This window comes from Ascaphus truei, chromosome 5, assembly GCF_040206685.1.
Source record: "Ascaphus truei isolate aAscTru1 chromosome 5, aAscTru1.hap1, whole genome shotgun sequence".
NCBI lineage: Eukaryota > Metazoa > Chordata > Amphibia > Anura > Ascaphidae > Ascaphus > Ascaphus truei.
This window is the reverse complement of record NC_134487.1, coordinates 194,481,641-194,503,063: the sequence shown is the minus strand read 5'-3', so window position 1 is coordinate 194,503,063 and position 21,423 is coordinate 194,481,641. Positions and strand designations below refer to the sequence as shown.

At 43.4% G+C, this 21,423-nt stretch overlaps 1 protein-coding gene across 2 annotated transcripts in view; it reads right to left on the bottom strand.

Moving 5' to 3' along the window:
- EBF2 (EBF transcription factor 2) overlaps positions 1-21,423 on the bottom strand; it is a 111,041-nt gene that overhangs the window by 7,734 nt on the left and 81,884 nt on the right. The window contains exons 9-15 of one of the 2 annotated variants that reach the window (XM_075601571.1): positions 18,438-18,568; positions 17,999-18,125; positions 14,537-14,625; positions 13,494-13,559; positions 12,567-12,741; positions 12,237-12,422; positions 11,271-11,454 (exon numbers count right to left, since the gene is read on the bottom strand). In XM_075601571.1, coding sequence (XP_075457686.1) covers positions 11,271-11,454; positions 12,237-12,422; positions 12,567-12,741; positions 13,494-13,559; positions 14,537-14,625; positions 17,999-18,125; positions 18,438-18,568 — 958 coding nt within the window. The remainder of the gene's footprint in view (positions 1-11,270; positions 11,455-12,236; positions 12,423-12,566; positions 12,742-13,493; positions 13,560-14,536; positions 14,626-17,998; positions 18,126-18,437; positions 18,569-21,423) is intronic. The other variant, XM_075601573.1, reaches the window with a different exon arrangement.

Genomic DNA, 21,423 nt, shown 5'->3' with positions numbered 1-21,423 from the left:
TATATGAAAGTCCCTGTATCACATTTTATGTGTGCATAAAGATATGAGAGTCCATGTGTCTCTCTGTACAGTATGTGTGTATAATGATATGAAAGTCCCTGTGACTCTCTGTATGTGGGTATAATTATATGAAAGTACCTGGGTTCCACTGTATGTGTGAATAATGATATCAAAGTCCCTGTATCTCTCTGTATGTGTGTATAATGATATTAAAGTCCCTCTGTTACACTGTATATGTGTATCATGATATGAGTGTTCCTGTGTATGTATGTGCGATTGTATCACACTGTATGTGTGTATAGTGATATGAAAGTTCCTGTGTCCCACTGTATGTGTGTATAATAATATGAGGGTGCCTGTGTCACACTGTATGTGTATATAATGACATGAAAGTCCCTGTGTCTCTCTGTATGTGTGTATAATTCTATGAACGTCCCTCTATCACACTGTATGTGGGTATAATGATATAAGGGTCCCTGTCTATGTATGTGTGATGGTGTAACACTGTATTTGTGTGTAATGATATGAAAGTCCCTGTGTCTCACTCTGTGTGTATAATGATATATAAGTCTCTATATCTCTCTGTATGTGTGTATAATTATATGAAAGTCCTTGTGCCACACTATGTGTTTACAGTATAATGGTATGAAAGTCCCTGTGTCACACTGTATGTGTGATTGTGTCACACTGTATGTGTATTTAATTAGGAGTGTCCCTGTGTCTGTATGTGTGATTATGTCACACTGTATAATTATATGAGGTTTCATGTGTCTCTCTGTACATATGTATAATGATATGAAAGTCCTTGTGTCTCTCTGTATGTGTGTATAATGATATGGTTGTCCCTGTGTATGTATGTATAAATGTGTCATCACATGACCCCGCAAAGTCGAAGGAGGAAGGCTGCTCTCTTACAGAGTACCCGTTCTCTCCCCCGGCAATCAGTTTAATTGCTGTGGGAAAGAGCGCGAGGCATCTGCAACCGCGAGTAAATATAGTAAAATATATGACATTATTGCACACACACCCCCCCCCCCCGGTTGCACTACTGTCATACTGTATGTGTGTAATGATATGAAAGTCCCTGTGTCACACTTTGTGTGTATAATGATATAGTGATCAGTGTCCCTGTGTATGTACAGTTAGGTCCGGAAATAATTGGACACTGACACAATTTTCATAATTTTGGGTCTGTACGTCACCACAATGGATTTGAAATGAAACAACCAAGATGCAATAGAAGTGCAGACTTTCAGCTTTAATTGAAGGGGGTGAACAAAAATATCGTATGAAACGTTTAGGAATTGCAACCATTTTCATACACAGTCCCCTTATTTCAGGGGCTCAAATTTAATTGGACAAATTAACACAATCATTAATAAAATGTTCATTTGTAATACTTTGTCAAGAATCCTTTGCAGGCAATGACTGCTTGAAGTCTGGAACGCATGGACATCACCAAACGCTGGGTTTCCTCCTTTGTCATGCTTTGCAGGCCTTTACTGCAGCTGTCTTCAGTTGTTGTTTGTTCGTGGGTCTTTCTGCCTTAATTTGGCTGAATCTGAGCAGACAATATATCCCTATACACTTCAAAATTCATCCGGCTGCTTCTGTCTTCTGTCACGTCATCAATAAACACTAGTGACCCACTGCCATTGTAAGCCATGCATGCCCATGCCATCACACTGCCTCCACCGTGTTTTACAGATGATGTGGTATGCTTCGGATCATGAGCAGTTCCAAGCCTTCTTCATACTTTTTTCTTCCCACCATTCTGGTACAGGTTGATCTTAGTTTCATCTGTCCAAAGAATGCTGTTCCAGAACTGGGCTGACTTTTTTTGGATATTGTTTGGCAAAGTCTAATCTGGCCTTTCTATTCTTGAGGCTTACGAATGGTTTGCACCTTGTGGTGAACCCTCTGTATTTTCTCTCGTGAAGTCTTCTCTTTATGGTAGACTTGGATAATGATATGCCTACCTCCTGGAGAGTGTTTTTCACTTGGCTGGATTTTGTGAAGGGGTGTTTCTTTAACATGGAAAGGATCCTATGATCATCCACCACTGTTGTCTTCTGTGGACGTCCAGGCCTTTTTGTGTTGCAGAGCTCACCAGTGCGTTTTTTTTTTCTCAGAATGTACCAAACTGTTGATTTGGCCACTCCTAATGTTCCTGCTATCTCTCTGATGGATTTTCTTTTTTTTTTTGCAGCCTAAGGATGCCCTGTTTCACTTGGATTGAGAGCTCCTTTGACCGCATGTTGTGGGTTCACAGCAACAGCTTCCAAATGTGAATGTCACACCTGGAATCAACTCCAGACCTTTCACCTGCTTAATTGATGATGAAATAATGAAGGAATAGCCCACACCTGCCCATGAAACAGCTTTTGAGTCAATTGTCCAATTACTTTTGGTCCCTTGAAAAAGAGGGGTCTACATATTAAAGAGATGTAATTCCTAAACCCTTCCTCCAATTTGGATGTGAATACCCTCAAATTAAAGCTGATAGACTGCACTTTAAGTCCATATTCATTATTTAACTGTAACTTGAATTTATTTTGGTACACAGCCGCAATAATAAAACTTGTATCAGTGTCCAGTTATTTCCGGACCTAACTGTATGTGTGATTGTGTCACACGGTATGTATGCAATGCAATAAACGTTCCTGTTTCACACTGCATGTGTGTATAATTATATGGTAGTCCTTGTGTCACACTGTATGCATGTATAATTATATGAAAGTCCCTGTGTTACACTGTATCTGTGTATAAAGATATGAGGGTCCATATGTCTCTCTGTATGTGTGTATAATTATTAGGGTAGCCAGATGTCCAGTATTGAACTGGACTGTGCTGTATTTGGACACTGTCCAGTAAGAAATTAGAGGTAATGCTCGACATGTATGTGTATGTGTATTACCTCTCTGGACATAGTGACATGACCGGATTGAGAGGGGAGGGGGGGGAGGGGGCGGGATTTCCCTGAGTAGGGAGAGAGCAGGGCTGTTGATAGGGGACTTGGCAGCTTCCTCCATCCTGATTGGCTGCTGCTGGGTAATGCAGCCAATCAAGAGGAGGCATCAAGAGCCTGGGGGTGGGGCCAAGGAGAGGAGTAAACAGAATAGAGCAGGGAGAGGTGTGTGTGTCTCGAGCACGTCGAAACTGTCACCATTGTGTCCAGTATTTTTGGAGAAGCCACCTGGCAACCCTAATAATGATATGAGGGTCCATGTGTCTCTCTATTTATGTGTGTATAATTATATTAAAGTCCCTCTGTCACATTGTATGTGTGTAAATCTATGATGGTGTCTATGTTACACTGTATGCGTGTATAATGATATGAAGGTGCCTGTGTCAAACTGTATGTGTGTATCATGATATAGAAGTTCATGTGTCACACTGTATTTGTGATTGTGTCCTACTGTATGTGTGCATAATGATATGAAAATCCCTGTGTCTCTCTGTATGTGTGCATAATGATATGAAAATCCCTGTGTCTCTCTGTATGTGTGTATAATGATATGAGGGTCCATGTGTCTCTCTGTATGTGTGTATAATGATATGAAAATCCCTGTCTCTCTCTGTATGTGTGTATAATGATATGAAAATCCCTGTGTCTCTCTGTATGTGTGCAAAATGATATGAAAATCCCTGTGTCTCTCTGTATGTGTGTATAATGATATAAGGGTCCATGTGTCTCTCTGTATGTATGTATAATGATATGAGGGTCCATGTGTCTCTCTGTATGTGTGTATAATTAAATGAAAGTCCTTGTGTCTCTTTGTGTGTATAATGATATGAGTGTCCCTGAGTATGTATGCGTGATTCTGTCACACTGTATGTGTGTATAATGGTATGAAAGTTCCTGCATTACACTGTATGTGTGTATAATAATATGAGGGTGCCTGTGTCACACTGTATATGTATATAATGACATGAAAGTCCCTGTGTCACACTGTATGTTTGTGTAATTATATGAAAGTCCCTGTGTCTCACTGTTTGTGTGTATACTGATATAAAAGTCTCTCTAGCTCTCTGTATGTATGTATAATTATATGAAAGTTCTTGTGTCACATTATGTGTGTACAGAATAATGGTATGAAAGTCCCTGTGTCACACTGTATGAATATAAATGTATATGAGTGTCCCTGTTTGTGTGTGTTTGTTTCACACGGTATGTGTATTTAATTATATGAGTGTCCCTGAGTTTGTATGTGTAATTGTGTCACACTGTATGTGTGTAAAATTATATGAAAGTCCTTGTGTCCCACTGTATTTTATTTATTTTTATTTATAAAATGGTTTAACCAGGAAGTAATACATTGAGAGTTACCTCTCGTTTTCAAGTATGTCCTGGGCACAGTTATAATAACAGTACATGGTTACATTAAACGAACAGGGTTATATATTATCCTTAAAGAAATGTCATGAACAGTTAAAGATAATATATGTTAGAGGTGTATGTAACAGTTACAGACCAGATTAAAATGTGAGACAGCTCTAGTCTTAAAAGTACTTAGAGCAGTAGTGGCTTTGAGAGTCTCAGGTAGATTGTTCTATTTGTTAGATACATGCTAAGAGAAGGAAGAACGGCTGGATTTTTTGTTGAACCTTGGGACCATGAACAGTCTTTCGGAGTCAGATCTCAGGTGATACAGTAAGTGCTGCATGTGGTAGGGGTGAGGAGCCTGTTCATATAGTTGAGTAGCTTGCCCAGAAGGTATTTGAAGGCAAGACAGGAAAATTGTACTTTGTGGTATGCAGATGACACAATCCTATATGCACACAGCCATAGCCTCTCCGACCTTGAAAACATACTTCAGTCTGACTTTTTGGGACTTGAAAACTGGATTTTCGCAAAACAAACTGTTTCTAAACACTGACAAGACTGTAGCAATGGTATTTGGGACCAAGACTAAATTTTTAAAGCTTCCAGTGACGGAGCTCCAGATCAGAACCAACGCAAACACCACCCTAACCCCTGTCACTAGTTTTAAATACCTGGGCATATGGTTTGACTCCCACTTAACATTCGGGATGCACATTGATACCCTGACATCCAAGACCTATGCCAAACTAGGTGTACTTTACAGGAACAAATCCTCCCTAAGTCTCCTGGTCAGAAAGCGTATCGTACAACAGATGTTAATGCCAATTATCGACTATGGAGACATAGTATATGGCTTGGCACCCCAAACCCACCTTGGCAAACTTGACATCATCTACAATTCAATTTGTCGTTTTGTTCTCCAATGCAACTACAACACACATCACTGTGAAATGCTCAAAGAATTAGATTGGTCATCACTTGAGTTTAGGCGCAAAATTCACCTTTCCTGTCTTGCCTTCAAATACTTTCTAGGCAAGCTACCCGTCTATCTGAACAAGCTCCTCACCCCTACCACATGCAGCACTTATCATCTGAGATCAGACCCCAAAAGACTGTTCATGGTCCCAAGGCTCAACAAAGTATCCGGCCCCTCCTCCTTCTCTTACCGTGCACCCCAAAACTGGAACAACCTACCGGAGACTCTCACATCCACCCCCAGTTTAAGTTCTTTCAAAACTAAGGCTGTCTCACATTTTAATCTGGTCTGTAACTGTTACATATGCCTATAATATATATTTTCTTTAACTGTGCATGCAATGTCTTGTATATAATGTATACCCTGTTCACTTATGTAACTGTATTTGTAACCATGTATTATTTGTCTTAACTCTATGTCCAGGACATACTTGAAAATGAGAGGTAACTCTCAATGTATTACTTCCTGGTAGTATAACAAGAGAAGCTGCACACCACAATAAACAAATGAGATGCTTGCAAAAGACCGGTGCTCCTGGTTCAGGGATATCTGCCTAGAAAATCCAGCAATAGGGAAAGTAGAATGATCCAGGGCAACTTCGGATTTCTTTAGAAAAAAAATTCTAAAGAAATCCGAAGTTGCCCTGGATCATTCTACTTTCCCTATTACTTCCTGGTAAAATATTTTATAAATAAATAAATTCAAGTGATAGCCAATATAGTTCTTGGAGCAATTCACAGTGATCTGTGTTGTAGTTACATTGTAGAACAAAGTGGTATATTGAGTGTCTAGTTTGCAAAGGTGAGTTTGGGGTGCTGTACCATATACTATGTCCCCATAATCTATCATTGGCATTAGCATCTATGCGCTTTCTGACCAGCTGGCTTAGGGAGTATTTGTTCCAATAAAGTACACCAAGTTTGCCATACGTTTTAGATGTCAGGGTATCAATTTGCTACCCAAATGTAAAATGGGAGTCAAACCATATGTCCAGATATTTAAAACTTGTGACAGGGGCTAGAATGGTGTTATGCAGCGCTTATAGTGATGGCGACGGCGACGCGACTGATGACGTCACCCATCGCCAATCGCTAGAGCTGCACTTTAGTTTTGGGCAACGTTGCTGGCTGCACGGCCAGCGACGTCATAAAAGGGGTGGGCAGAGGCACGGTGAAGCTCCCGATTGGCTGCAAGGGGAGAACTTCACCGAAAAAATCAAATAACAGTGACTACCAAATTTTTGTCGCTTTGTCGCTGCAACAGCGCCGGCACTATAAGCGCAGCCTTAGGCTAAGGCCCCGGTCACGGCGTTGTAATGCGCGCCCGCGCTTTTGGCTGTGCGTTCCGGCGATTCCCCGGTCTGCAGCTCACTGCAGGAGCAGAGACCGGGGGGGGGCGTGGTGGAGGAGTGACGGGGGCGCGGCCATGACATCACCCGGCAGGTTCGCCCTCATTGGCTGAACCGCCGGGGGGCGTGCCTAGCCGCTCGACGCGAGTTCCTGCTCTCAATTCTATTGAGAGCAGGAGTAGCTCTCGCGCGAGCGCTGCGGCCCCCCCTCGCAGCGGGCCCGGCGCCATTGCGGGGAGGGCTCTCGTGAGCGCAGCGTCCGCCACAGCGGACACTGTAGCAGGCAGCGGGGGCAAGGCCTTAGAGTTGGTCCTGATCTGTAGCTCATCATTGGTTACTTTAGAAATGTAGACCATCTCAAATATCATGATATGAAAGTCCCTTTGTCCCAAGGTATGTTTGTATAATGATGAGTGCCCATGTGTACATACATGTGTGATTGTGTAACACTGTATGTTTGTATAATAATTCTCTGTGTCACATTGTCTGTGTGTAAAATGATACAGAAGTGACGGTGTCTCACTGTACAGTACAGTATGTGTATATAAGGATATGAACGCCCCTGTGTCTCTCTGTATGTGTGTATAATGATATGAAAGTTCCTGTGGCACACTGTATGTGTGTATAATGATGTGTCCCTGTGTCTGTGTGTGATTGTGTCACACTCTATGTGTGTAAATTGATAGCAGTGTCCCTGTCTTTTTTCCAGTCATGCAGAATAGAAGCCCCATGCTGTGATTCCTGCAGAGATTTCACCACATCCTCTCACTGCTTCCCATTCTGACAGCTCTGTGTGTCCCCACAGAGGGGGAAGGGTGGGGAAAGGTCAAATACATGGCCTGTGAGGGCCACAGATCAGACAGAAGGGGAAGCCGTCTACTTTGCTCTGACCCTCCCAAAAAGACAGGGTCATCAGGTAAAGAGTATAAATGGGGGATATGCTGAGCAGAGAACAGACAGCAGTGTACAATCACACAGCTCTTGCTGGAGGTGTGAGCAGCACAAAGTTATACACTGCTCTGTGTGGATCTGGCACATATACACACTGCTATGCGTGACAGATACACATTGCTCTGCATTACTGTGATACACGCTGTTTACATTACTGAGATACTGTGAAGGTGAAAGGGTAACCAGGCCATAAATAAAAGTATTATGCCTGGCTGGTAACATCTGAGCCCTGTTTCAGGTTTTAGAGTGTCAGCTCTGCAACCTGTGTATTGTACCTGCAATGAATGTAATTGTATGGCAATAAAGAATTTATGTCTTTTGCCTATCCAGGAGTGCTAACCAGTGGGGATTCTCAGGCTATGAGTTTCAGGGTGGATTTTGCGAGTAAAAGTGTTGTCAGATTGTGTCTAGCTAGCCGGGGTCCAGAGTTGCTAGCCACCCCAAAAATGTATCCGGGAGTCGAGTCAGACACAGACCTCCGGACAAAGTCCTCCCTGGAAAGCAGTTATGCGGCTCACTGCCAGGATGCCCTGCTTCAGCACAGACCAGAAAGGTAAAAGGGGGCATAGGGATATGCATATCCCGGATATAGTCAGGGGTCCCTAGTTTAGGGGGAGTCCCCCCCGCCCCCCGCAGTATATGCCCAAACACCCGGACCCGGTTTAGTGGTTCGGACTGTCTCCAACCATCCATGAGGTTGCGAGTGTGAAATTATTTCTAAGTCCAGCTTCGGTACATTAGAAGCAACTCTGAAACTTATCCTAAATGTTATTTAAAGCATTTTTTTTTAGTAAACTTCTTATAGGAAGGTCTAGGGGCTCTGAAAATGAACGTGCGCATCTTTTCAGCATATCCATGGGGGCGAGGGAATTAGAAGAATTTTGTGAGATTTTTATTAACATGGTGTATAAAAGGTATATATTTTTTTGCACTGTATATGAGCTGGGGAATTTCAAAGTCCCTGGTTTCGAGAGACCAGATGGCCACAAGGCTTAGCGCCACTGAGTTTGCTAGGGTCCTGGACTTGAAAGTGTAAGAGATGCCAAGGTGTTAGGGCAGGCGGAGTACCGGAGTTATACTCGAGTTCCCCTTATCCTGGCATGAATAAGGGCTCTGATTGGTTGAGGTATTCTGTGAATGGGACTAAAATCCTATAAGAAACCCAGCAGCCAATCAGGTCAGGAGATTTTAAGCGCCAAAATAGCAGCAGTAAATTCAAAGATGCTCTGTGAGAGATGTCAGTGAGCCGGCTTCAGAAATTTCAAGGCGAGAATTTTTCTGTCCCACTTTTCGGGGCCAAGTTCTCAGAATACTTCGTAGCGGTCGCAGCTGGAACTGCAAGATGAAAAGAGTACCAGGAGTACCAGGAGGTTCCTGACGCACCTCCAGAGTGGAAACAGCGGTGGCGTCAGGAACTGCATGCCGATTTCGGTTCCAGGACTTTTCGGACTTAGTCCCAGTCATCTGAAAAACTTTGTATAGACTTTGTTTTCTGTGCGATTTCAACTAGGAAAGGTTAGTTTGTAGCCCAGACACCAAGTAAGTGTGTTTCCTCTTGTTTATTGTATTTCTGTGAGGATCCTTGGGGCACGTCAACCTCGGCGCTTACCCCACGTACCTCAACCCGTGGACGGGACCTGTCCTCCGCCCACGCTTCATGGCACCTCTTCCCCTGGTTCCAGTTCCCGCAGTGGGCATGCGCACCTCGACCGGCCCTTAGTACATCTGCCTCCAGACTTCACCTGTGCGGTGGCACAGTCAGTGCGTGGCGTGCGCACACGGCATCCAATCAACGTGCTCAAGAGCCACATCATCACCCTGCACGGGGGCTCCTCACCGCACCTGCATCTCACGTCGGAATGGTCAATCACAGCCACCGCGCCCCTCATCACCTTCATTCATTGGCTGCTTTCCCTACTTATTCTCTGCTGCCCCACTGGCTCTTTGGCTGAGCATAATCCTATGTTCCCTTGTGTTCATTGCTTAATAGCCTTTGCAGTCTTGTCTCCTTGTTCGCAGCTCTCTGTTATTTATCTGGCTTGTATTGGACTCCGCTCTTCTGTACTCCTGACCCCGGCTATCTATGACAATCCACACCTCTCCAACCCTGACCTCGGCACCCATACAACGAATATTCTCCGCTCTCCAACCCAGACCCTGGCTAATAGTACCTGCAAAGATCCGTACCTCTCCAACCCAGACCCGGCTACCTTGACAAACCTACACTCTAGACGCACCCACGCAGCTGTGTGTGGTGTTTATATCCTTCCCCACCTCGGCCCCGCGGTCACACCTTACTTGTGGTGAGCACATCGTGACAAACTCACTGTGTGTACGTCTGTTTCAATGGAATAAATGAAATTTTATTTTACTTCTTGAGTTTTGCTCAGTGATATGATTGCGGTATAAAGATGTAAATACAGTACCTGGTCTCCCATGACAGATACACACTACATTACTGACATACTCACTGTGTTACAAAGTTGCACTACTCTCCGTTACTAACATACACACTGCTCTATGTTGCAAAGATACACTGTTTTGAGTTACAAAGATACACTGCTCTGTATTCCAAAAATACACTGCTCTAAGTTACAATGTTGCACACTGCTCTGTGTGACATATACACACTGCTCTGCATGTCACAGGTACGCATTGCACTGTTACAAAGATACACGCTGCTCTGTGTCAGATACATACTACCATGCATGTTACAGATACACATTACTCTGTGTGTTACAGATCTACTGTACATAGTCAGGCTGTGACCATGCATTAATCTACTTAAAGCTGCAGTTCAAGCTGCCATTTTACTTTTTATTTTTTTTCCATTCAATATGTGCATCAATACAATCTGCACACTGACAAGTGATAAGCTAAGTTGCTGATCGATCTGTTCTCTTGTAATCGATCGCCGAATCGGGGGTTATTTAATTCACTGTTGGAGCTGCACAACAGTACACAGGATGCAAAGTTTTGTGTGAAAGATCATGTGACCAGGCAGGCACTAGATACAATTGGTGCAGTCCAGAGCCTGTCTGAAAAGAGGAAGGGGTATGACTTTGTAAATGGTTTCTATAAAAACAAAAATGCTTGCAACATTAGAATACATTAAAAATGTCTTTACATTTTTTTTTTTTAATGCCACAAGTATTTTTTCATGGTACAGAACTGATTTATTTAAAAACAAAACACACTTGTACTGTAGGAAATTGCTTGAACTGCAGCTTTAAAGTTTTCTACCAGGAAAGATACACTAAAGGTGAGCAGCGAGTGTTATTGCATGTGTAATAAGTCTGCCTTTGGAGGTGCCACTCTCTTTCTCTCACTGTCTTACCATTATCACACTGCTTGCTGGCTTATCTGCAGAAATAAGTGAATCTTTTAAAAGAAGCTGAGGCAGATTTGCTCATTTTTCAGTGGACCTGACAAAGTGACCATGAATCTCGAAAGCTTGCCTTAAAAAACAACATCCAAGTGAAAGAGGGGTCACCTCCTACTGAAATGCTCACTTATTTCTGCCCAATTGCAGCTGCACCAACACAGCTACCACAATCTCATTCTACCGATACCTGTTATGACGTGTGTAGGTCTCGCTTGTATGTTATTAGAACAGGTGTTAATGCAATGGTAGTTATTATAATGGGTGTTATTATAACATGTCTCACCCTCTAAGCCCCTCACCTCGGAACCCGTTAGTGTTGCCGCTGGTGCATGCGGGGGACGGGGACCCCTGCGGTCGGATGACGGGAGCGAAGGCACTCTTCTGTTTGATAGAGGGGAAGACGGAGGAGGAGAAAGGCAGGATGGAGGAGCTGCCGGAGGAGCCCAATGGGGGGCTGGAGGGCATGACTGCAACAACAGGATGGGCAGTCAGCTGGTGCAGGTACCAACATGGCAAACTTGGCAAAGGTATATGTAACACATTAGAGTAAATACACTGACTCTGAAAAACAATAACATCGAGTTTGAATCAGGGGAGCCTGGTTTAAATCCTGGGATCAGCTCCTTTTGACCTTGGGCAAGTCACTTTACTTCACTGTGCCTCAGGCATCAAAAAATAGATTGGAAACTCTACGGGGCAGGGACCCGTGTCTGCATAAAATCTATGTACAGTGCTGCGTACACTGAAAAAAGCATTATTATTAATATTATTATTTAAAAAAGTGAGTGAGCCCTGTGGGTATGTACTATTAAAGAAATCCTTCTTCCCTCTATACAGTGCAAAACATTGATTTTCAGGGTGTTGACCATGCCTAGAGATACTCAGTATTATTACAAAACATGGTAAGAACACAGTGAGAGGGTTGGAGATGCATAGAGATACTAAGTATCATTATATAGTGAGAGATGTTCATTATCAGAACGCTTGTAATATATAAAGACACTATGCATCGGTTTGCAGACCTTCCATTCATTATCAGACTACTCGGAGTATATAAAGATACTCAACATCATTATATAGTGCAGCCAAATTATTACCAGTAGGTGGATATGTTTAGAGATACTCTGCATCATAATACAGTGCAGCATGATTATGATCACTAGGCTGGATATGTTTAGAGATTAAGGATTTTCTCATTGATAGTTTATGGTACATTTTAAGTGATCACAATTGGTGGTGGGATACTCACTGCCATAGGGGGAGCCAGTAGGAGAGCCATTGATGAATCCAGGGGAACCTGGCACCCCTAGGTTTGACATGGGGACATTGCTGTAGCCGTTCATGCTGTTGCTGGGGGTGCTGTAGTTGGAATGTTGGGGGGTGGAGCTGGTGGAATATCCACGTGGGGAGATACTGCTCGTATTCCGAATGTAACCTTAGGTGGAGAGACCGGTGTTAAACTGTGTGGTAAATCAGCAGGGGTGCCAAAGAGAGATAATAGAGAGAGGTAATAGAGAGCCAGGGGGAGACAGGATCAAACATGGGCCACTTTACAAATTTGTTGCATGCAACTTCTTACCCTGGTTATTGGCCTGTGACTCTGAGATGCTGACCCCCAGCTGCCCCCCGTATGAGTTAATTCCCATCATGCCACTGTGCACGGGAGAGCTGGAGAGTGTGGGGATCTGACTGTGGTTCCTAGGTACACTGTACAGAGCCTCAGCAATATCAGCCGCCCTCTTCAGTATGATGTCCTGTGTGGGAGAAGAAACAAAGCAGAGTGAGCGAGGCGTGTACGCATCACTCATTCCACATTTCACAGAACAGATACATCTATGGAAGATACATAACAGATCCATTAACATATTTTAGCATGTAGCATCAGACCCCACCCACCTCCTCCCCCAGTCCACTTGGGTTTAAAGCTCAGGGGGTTACATAGTTACATTGTTACATAGTAGAGGAGGTTGAAAAAAGACACATGTCCATCAAGTTCAACCTATGCTAAATTTAGACAACAGATACTTTATCCTATATTTATATTTACAGTATTTTGATCCAGAGGGAGGCTAACAAAAAACCCAAGTGAAACATCATCCAATGCTGTATCATAAGGGGAATATGAAATTCCTTCCTGACTCCAAATAATTGTGATCAGATTTCTCCCTGGATCCAGATCCTTCCCATGTTTACTTATTTGGTATATCCCTGTAAACCTTTCCTTTAGAAAAAGATGTCCAACCTTTTTTTGAAGATATCTATTGTATCTGCCATCACAGTCTCCATGGGTAATGAATTCCACATTTTAACTGACCTTACTGTAAAGAACCCTTTCCTCTGTTGCTGGGGAAATGTCCTTTCCTCCAACCTTAAGATATGAGCCTGTGTCGTTTGTACTGTCCTTTGGATGAATAGTTCTTTTGAATGCTCATTGTATTGAATATATTTGTATATAGTTATCATATTTCCTCTTAGCCGTCTCTTTGATTGTACTTAGGAGCATTACCTGGTTATTGTGTGTGGTGCCATATAACGCCTCCACCAGATCAGCTGCTCTTTTTAGTAACATTTCCTTCAGAAAGAGGGAAAAAAAGTATTTAAGATCATAACCCCAGTAAAGTATGAACACTACATCCTTCCACACCTTCTACACAGCACTGGAATTTATAGAACAATAGAGGTATAGTGAATCACTTCCCTCAAAAGCATATTTTTGTGCAGAAGATCCCTCTGTACTGAAAAGGATCCGCCATAGAAGGGGTAATAAACATGAAACATACGCAGGTTTATCTAGCAGACGTTCTTGTTTCAGAGCTGTCCGAGGTTCTGAACAGACTGGCTGTGTTTAGCTTGCATTTACAGTACAGTATGTGGCTCAATACTGGAGCATCTCTGGCAGTGACAGACATCTTTAACACAGATTCTGCCAGGTCAAAGCATGGAAGAAAACTTCCATGGTACAGTAAATTCCTGGTGTAGTACTGTGATACGGAGAGCTGGTAATATAATTTATTGAGACACAGGTGCACTAGTGAGAGCTAAAGTGTATATTTACTTTACTACTGTTTCGGGATCGGTGTAAGACTTAAGCCTTCCTTCTGGCTTTTCCTGTCTAACAAAACAATTGTATATCATTTTAATTTGTTTAACTGTAAAGTATTGCGATGCCTCCTTAAGTGGAGACGTGTTATTACTCAAAAAATAAATGGTGAAGAGTGATTGTGATCTCTGCTTTGCTCACAGTGAGATACAGGATCATGTATTGTTTTCTCATCACGCATAGCTTTCTGTGCCTTTCTGACAGTTTTACACTTGGGGGAAGTTTACTTTCTGGAGTTGACTATTATTTTAGATTATGTAATTTAATTGTTTATCAGACACAAGATGTTGGATTCTCCATTAGGATTAGGGTCATTCAAAGCTGAGTTACGACCTTATATTTATTGTTACTGCTCAGTGTCACTTCTCCCCTTATAACTGCTCAGTGTCACTTCTACCATTGTGTTATGGCTTAGTGTCAACTCTCTCACTATATGTCACTGCTCTTACCTTTGCCAACCTCTCTGGGTCCCCAGGATGTCTCGGAATCACTTTCTGTAGCCTTTGGAATCCGTAATCTATGGTAGGCTCATTTAATGCTGAAAAATTGAGATAGAACAAAATGCAGCCAGTGCAGTGTAACTCCATTACAGTGTGTGACCCGAGCAGTTAGTGTGACCTTGGTACAGTATGTCAGCCCAACAGTGCACCCAATTACTAAGCCCTACACTTCCATTCAGGAGGAGTCGGCAGGAAACTTGTGGTCACTGAAAGGTACATGTAACTGACATTCCCCATTGCGCTTGGAACAAATAGTAGAGTGTAAGCTCTTCTGAGCAGGGATTCTGTGAACCCATATGATCATAGTTGTTAACTGACACGCTGTATGAAGCAGTGTTAAGAGACTCTGACAAGCGCAGCTAAACAAACAGGTTCCACAAAAGTGATTTCAGGTCGTATTGTAATCTGCGTTCCTTGTTTATCTAAGAAAAACTTCCGCAGAATCAAATTAACAGAGAAGGTCACATCCCCACAGAAACTGCACCTCTATTTACTTTTTATTAAATAATTACAGGAAACATGAGTTTTAATATAACAGGAGCCAGACGGGGAAATTTAATAGAAAAAGAGACTTCAGAAAGTAACGTTGGCTATACTTAGGCTGTCTTCCAATTCCACTGGGTATGTTTAAGCAGTTTAATAATACACATTTCAACTGTCACTGAATCTCAAACCCCAATCAAATTAAGATGGACAAGGTTCTTTGTATGTCCGCGGAATTAATGGGAAGCTCCAGGGGTTTTAAGTTGCTCAGTGTCACATTATGAATTGTCTGTGAGTCACTTTCTTCACGTGACACATTTGACACCCGGCAAATTGATGCCAAATGGGTGTTTTAAAAATAATTGTTTTTCTTTTTTTATATATATTATCTGGGGGCAAATCTGTTATCCTGGGAACACTCACAGCTATTGGAAGCTGAAAATTGATGCACAAGCTGATGTGTGTCTAGGGAAGTGCCGCAGACAGCCACACTTGTGAGACAATGGGGCCTATTCACTAAACTTCAACAAGTGCATTAATGCTGGTTAAGTGCCCTTTTGAAGTGATATTGCATGTGTAGCTATTCATAAAGCTTCGATAACAGGGAATGTCCTGGAACATCTCTGCATGTTCAGTTTTTCTGTTCTGAGGCAGCCATTGCAGCTCAGTGTAAGGTGCAACATTGTTGCTACAAATGTAGCCTTCAAATTGCTTCTAGCCAGTTGCCCTGGCAACGCCCCTCTTTTCCCAGTAACTTGGTTTACCCATACTCCCCTGCCATGTTTTAGTATTTGGTCTACTGCTCTTCTTATTCCTGTCTGTACAGGAAAGTGTGCTTCCTTTTGGATCTAGCAGTTTGTGAGTACACACTTTTAACTGCCTCTCCCAAACAAGGCATTAATAATTTACCTTCCCCTCACAAGAGCCACTTCCTCTCTCAAGAGCCACCCCCACATTATTTTTATGTTCCTATATACTTTTCCAATAAAGCTGCAGAAAATAGAAAGACTTTTTGTGCTTCAAAGGGGACGAGTTAACCTGCCTGACCCTACTCCTTTACTACAAGGAGCTGGAGGGCCAGAACAGGGCAATATCGCATAAAAACAACTTTTTAAAGAGCTTTAACACTCTGGCTACTACAAGCAGTATGGTAGCTGAAAAATGGCCAAACTCACATTTTATGCCAGTAACTGCTATTCACAAAGCTCAGAGATGCATATCGCTCGTTAAAAACTTGCATTCTTTTCTTGCAATCTAAAGGGTGGCGAGATCGGAATCACGATTTGCATCTGACGGACTTTATTGTATTTTTACTGCATAGTATTTATGCCAGGGATCTCTGGTGCTGACCCATATTAATTTCAGCTCCGGAGACCCCCTGCTTTAATCCAAGGTAATAAAAGAAATTATAGCCAGCTTCATTACCATAGCATCTAACTGCTAAGGTAATTACGGGGTTAAATAGCAGGAACTGCTTTGTTGTTGGTAGAGGGGGTTGGTGAAGCTTGTAGTTGCCCCAGGGTGGGGTTTTAGGTCTCCTGGGAGGGTTGCAGTAGGAATTAAACCCTTCATTACCTTAGTGGTTAAAACTGCTATGGTAATAAAGGGGTTAACCCCTCCCGCAAGGCCTAAACACATACACCGGGGAACTACCCCCTTCACCTATCCCCTCTACCACCAACAAAGCAGGTACTCTGGCTTAAGCCCTTCATTGCCTTAGTGACTAGCCGCTAAGGTAATGAAGCTGTTTTAATGTTTATTTTAATAACACAGTATTGAAGCAGGGGGTCTCCGGAGCTGAATCTCATTAATGTCAGCCTCGGGACTCCTGCTTCCCGAGTTATAGGCCCCGGTATGGGGTGCGGTATCTCCCTGCATTGTTTAAATGTCCCGGTCACGTGATGTGGGAGATTTAAACAAACTTGGGAAGCAGGGAGTCCCGAGGCTGAAATTAATGCGGCTCAGCTCCGGAGACCCCCTGATTCAATACTATGTTATTACAATTTAAATTAAACCTGCGCGATCTCCTACAAGAGCTGTGCAGGGAGAAGCAGCTCTCTCTGTGCAGCTCTTCCAGACGGCTGGAACAACATTTCATTCATCAAGCAAACACAAATTAGTGCAATTTGGCATTTTTTTAGCGCATGATAAAAATAACTTGTAATTTTTCTTAGTGAATACCATTTTGACACACATTTCATAGCATGTGGTAACAACATGAAAACCCAATCAGTAATGCACTGAACTTATCAAAGTTTAGTGAATAGGCCCCAATGTGTCACTAAATTATATTGACAAACATCAAGCTATGATGGCAGAGGCAGTTAGAGTGTGATGTATCATCAAATGTTTACTAAAAACTATTCCTCGAAAATTGATTTAAATTAAAGAACAGTTCTTTCCCTGTGCATATTAGGACTCCTCCCTGTTCATCATTATGACTCCTCATTGTTAACAATGTATGTGTGTTCAACACCTGAGCTTTGCGAACTTCGAAGTTTGTTTGAAAATTCGAGTCCAACTTTGGAACAAGCTTTAAAATCTGAGCAAAATTGGAGTCAAAACTGAAGAAAATCCCATCCTACAATTCAAAGTTTTTCCATATTTTTAATAAACTGGGTCAGCTTTAGAGTTCGCAAATGAAAAAAACTTGCAAAGTTTTGTGAAAAGTTCAATGTTCAAAAACGTTTGCCCCAATTTTGAAAAATGTTTTAAAGCTTTTTCCATAAGCATGAAAATAGTTTAGAACCAAAATACCAGTGAATGTGCCCATCATTACTCTATTTGCATCATTATATGACTCCTCATTGTGCATCATAGTGTGACTCCTCCCTGTGCAAAAATATATGACTCCTCCCAGTGCATCGGTCAGTGTGACTCCTCCTTGTGCATCAATAAGACTCCTACCAGTGCATTAGTTATACTCACCTGTATAAATAAACCTCCCTGGGGCTCCTTTGCAGAACTGTTTAGACTTGTATGATAGCGTCACCTCCACCACACCGGGTATGTGCCGTGGGGGTGTCTGCACACGGATAGCGTGGGGGGTGATGAGCTGAGGAGCAGAAACAAAGAAACAAAGCTAATTATATTTCTGAAGATAGGTGGGGGGGGGGCAAAGTGTCCCTTGGTAACCCCAGTTCTAGGTACGGTGATTGATTACTTTATGAGGCAGGAAGTAATTGTCTCTATGCGTTGCTCCTATTCTGAATCATAGTGAATATTTACCCTCTGTTCTTTTCTGTATCCTACAGTACTTTATTCAGGGTCCTTTGTTTCTGTAGGTTTCTCCTCTGTCCCTGACAACCCTGCACCCTCAGTCAGTGAGCTGTTTTGTGTCAGCGCATGGGGTCACCAATTCACCTACCTCACTCCACACCAGCATTGTGCCAAACACCACCTGCAGTCCATCAAAGAAATTGTCCCCTATGATGATGACCATGGCGCCCCCCGTGGTCCATCCTTCGCTAGGGCTTATGGCTTTGATACACGGTGTGGCTAAGGACACAGAAAAACATGTACCTTGAGAGTGTGCCTCATTCATTTCTCTCCTCCTTCCTCCATCACACTCCCCTTTTCTTCATAATCTTCCTCCTTTACTCTCCACTCTATTACTTTCCTCTCTCCATGTTACTCCGTGCTTCATCACTCTCCTTCCCCTCCTTTATTACCTACCACACTCCTCCATTCCTCTTTTCCCTCCTTCATTATTCTCCTTCATTACTCTCCTCCCTCCATGATGGTACTGCCCTCTGCTTCATCATGCACACACCTCTGACTTAAAATATCAATATTATATGTCATGATATTTAGAAAGTGATTATAAGAATGCAGAACATCACTGAAGACAAGAAATGTATTTGGCTGTGTTGGGCCCTTATTTGACATTTAAAAAAAACCTGGTTTCTATGATACCTTTTCTGTGACCTAAATTGGTTTACAGTATATAAGTTTCCAACCTCAGATAGTTCTTCTTCAGGTGTTTAAGATGTACAGCAAGTCAGATTATAGGCAATTGATAGTAGGATGGTTTACAGTGGGAGTTTAGAGAAGATATACAATCGAGGTACATAAAACTTGTTTTATAATGTAATGATAATAGACGTAAACTGGAGTCAGGGTAGTCAGGAATAGAAAAGACAGACATCAACATCCATAAATATACATATTTACCTACACATATACATATACATATATACACACACACACACACACACACACACACACACACACACACACACACACACACACACACACACACATATATAGACCATATGATACCGGTTGCAACACGACATCAAGGGACAGCACGCAGGTAAGTAAATCAAACATTTTCTATATTTGATAGAAGACACAAAAAACGACGTTTCGGTCCCCCAGTGGGACCTTTCTCAAGGTGGTGCGATTCTATATATATGGATTATAAATATTTATATATATATAAAACTCAAACAATGTTTGTCTGTGGGTGTGTGCATTTTCTGATTGGTTGGCACTCTCGCTCTCATTGGTGGGGTTACGTCACGGCCGTGAGCCTCACAGCACCCTCGGACCGAGTGCCTACCCACACGCCATGCACCGAATGCGCACCGAGCTCAGTGACCGCTCACACCCTAGCGGGACCATCACCACCAGCCCGCACTCACCACCCACCCACCGGCTCACACCCTAGCGGGACCGCCACCGCCAGCCCGCACTCACCACCCACTCGCCGGCTCACACCCTAGTGGGACCGCCACCGCCAGCCCGCACTCACCACCCACCCGCCAGCTCACACCCTAGAAGGACCGCCATCGCCCGCACTCACCATCCACCCGCTGGCTCACACCCTAGCCGGACCGCCACCGCCAGCCCACACTCACCACCCACCCACCGGCTCACACCCTAGCAGGACCGCCAGCACCAGCCCGCACTCACCACCCACCCAACGGGAGCCCTCACACCACCCTCACACCTACACACACCCGCTCACCACCCACCCGCCGGGAGCCCTCACACCGACACCCACCCGCCAGGAGCCCTGAGCACGCCGGAGTGGGAGAGGAGAGCCCTGGAGCACACCGGAGCCCCCGCTGCGCCCACACCGGACCGGGACCAGAACGCCTGTTGGGGAAACAGATCGATACACACACCAGGACAACAGGTAAACGGTCTCAACACCGCGCAAACTACAACACATACCGACGCCAACTACACGCAAGGCACCCTCACGCTAACTCACACCCAACACGGAACACCGTGCCCTCGCTATCTCTCCTCAAATTACACACTCTGACCTTCTTTTCACCTTTCTAATACAACCTTTCCACCAAATGGTCAACCTATTCTTAGGCTATTTCTAGCTAATACTACCTATTACAGATTTACATCCCGGGCAATGCCGGGTAATCAGCTAATATATATATATATTTTACAGTGGTCGACAAATCACCAAAAAATCTACTCGCCGAACAAAAAAATCTACTCACCACCTAGTACCACACGTGTGCTGCTTGGGCAAATAGGAGCTCGCCACGATGTTAAATCCACTCGCCCGGGGCGTGCAAATGTATTAGGTTTGTCGAACACTGTTTTATATATATATATCAATGCATGCTGTCCCCTGACTGGCTCCTCTCCTGTGTGCTGCTGGCAATGAGCTAATGACTGAGCAGCAACAGGGGCCTTCTGTGAGTTGTAGTCTTAAATAGGAAGACATGACATTACAGCCAATCAATGCAGAGGTTCAGACGTCGGTGGACCCAGGAAATGGAAAGGAGAGAGAGCAGCAAGGGGCGACCCTAGCTACAGACCCTGGATAGAAGCCCCTGTCTCAGAGAGCTGCAACGACCTGATAATCAGGCCCTGAGGAGGGTAACTCATGGGAGTTGGGTGACTAGGAAACAGACAGACTCCCCGAATGGAGTTCAAAACGGATCCGCAGCATACCAGACTAAGGGAGTTGTGAGTAAACAGAGAGGGGATCCTCATTACAGACAATGGTACCAAAGTCTTTGGAAAGAGACAGGCCTGCTACAGTATAACACTGATTAAAAAAACTCCAACGTTGTACCAGTACCTGCACGGGCTCCTTATAACACAGGGTCATGGGGACTTTGAGAGACAGTGGCACACATGTCGCAAAGCGCGAAGCTTTACGAGTATTGTGACTGTATTTATATATCCTCTCCCTCAGAGGATCACATTTATATTTATATATCTGTATTTATATAACTACATTTTGGTAATTCATGGGCCGGTGACGTGTCAAATTGTCTGACCTTCGTCCACGTGCTCAGCTAGTGAAACAGCATAACGGGGATTAGAACTTGGGCCTTAGGAAATAGTCAGCCTAAGGGAAATAAAGAAAGGTT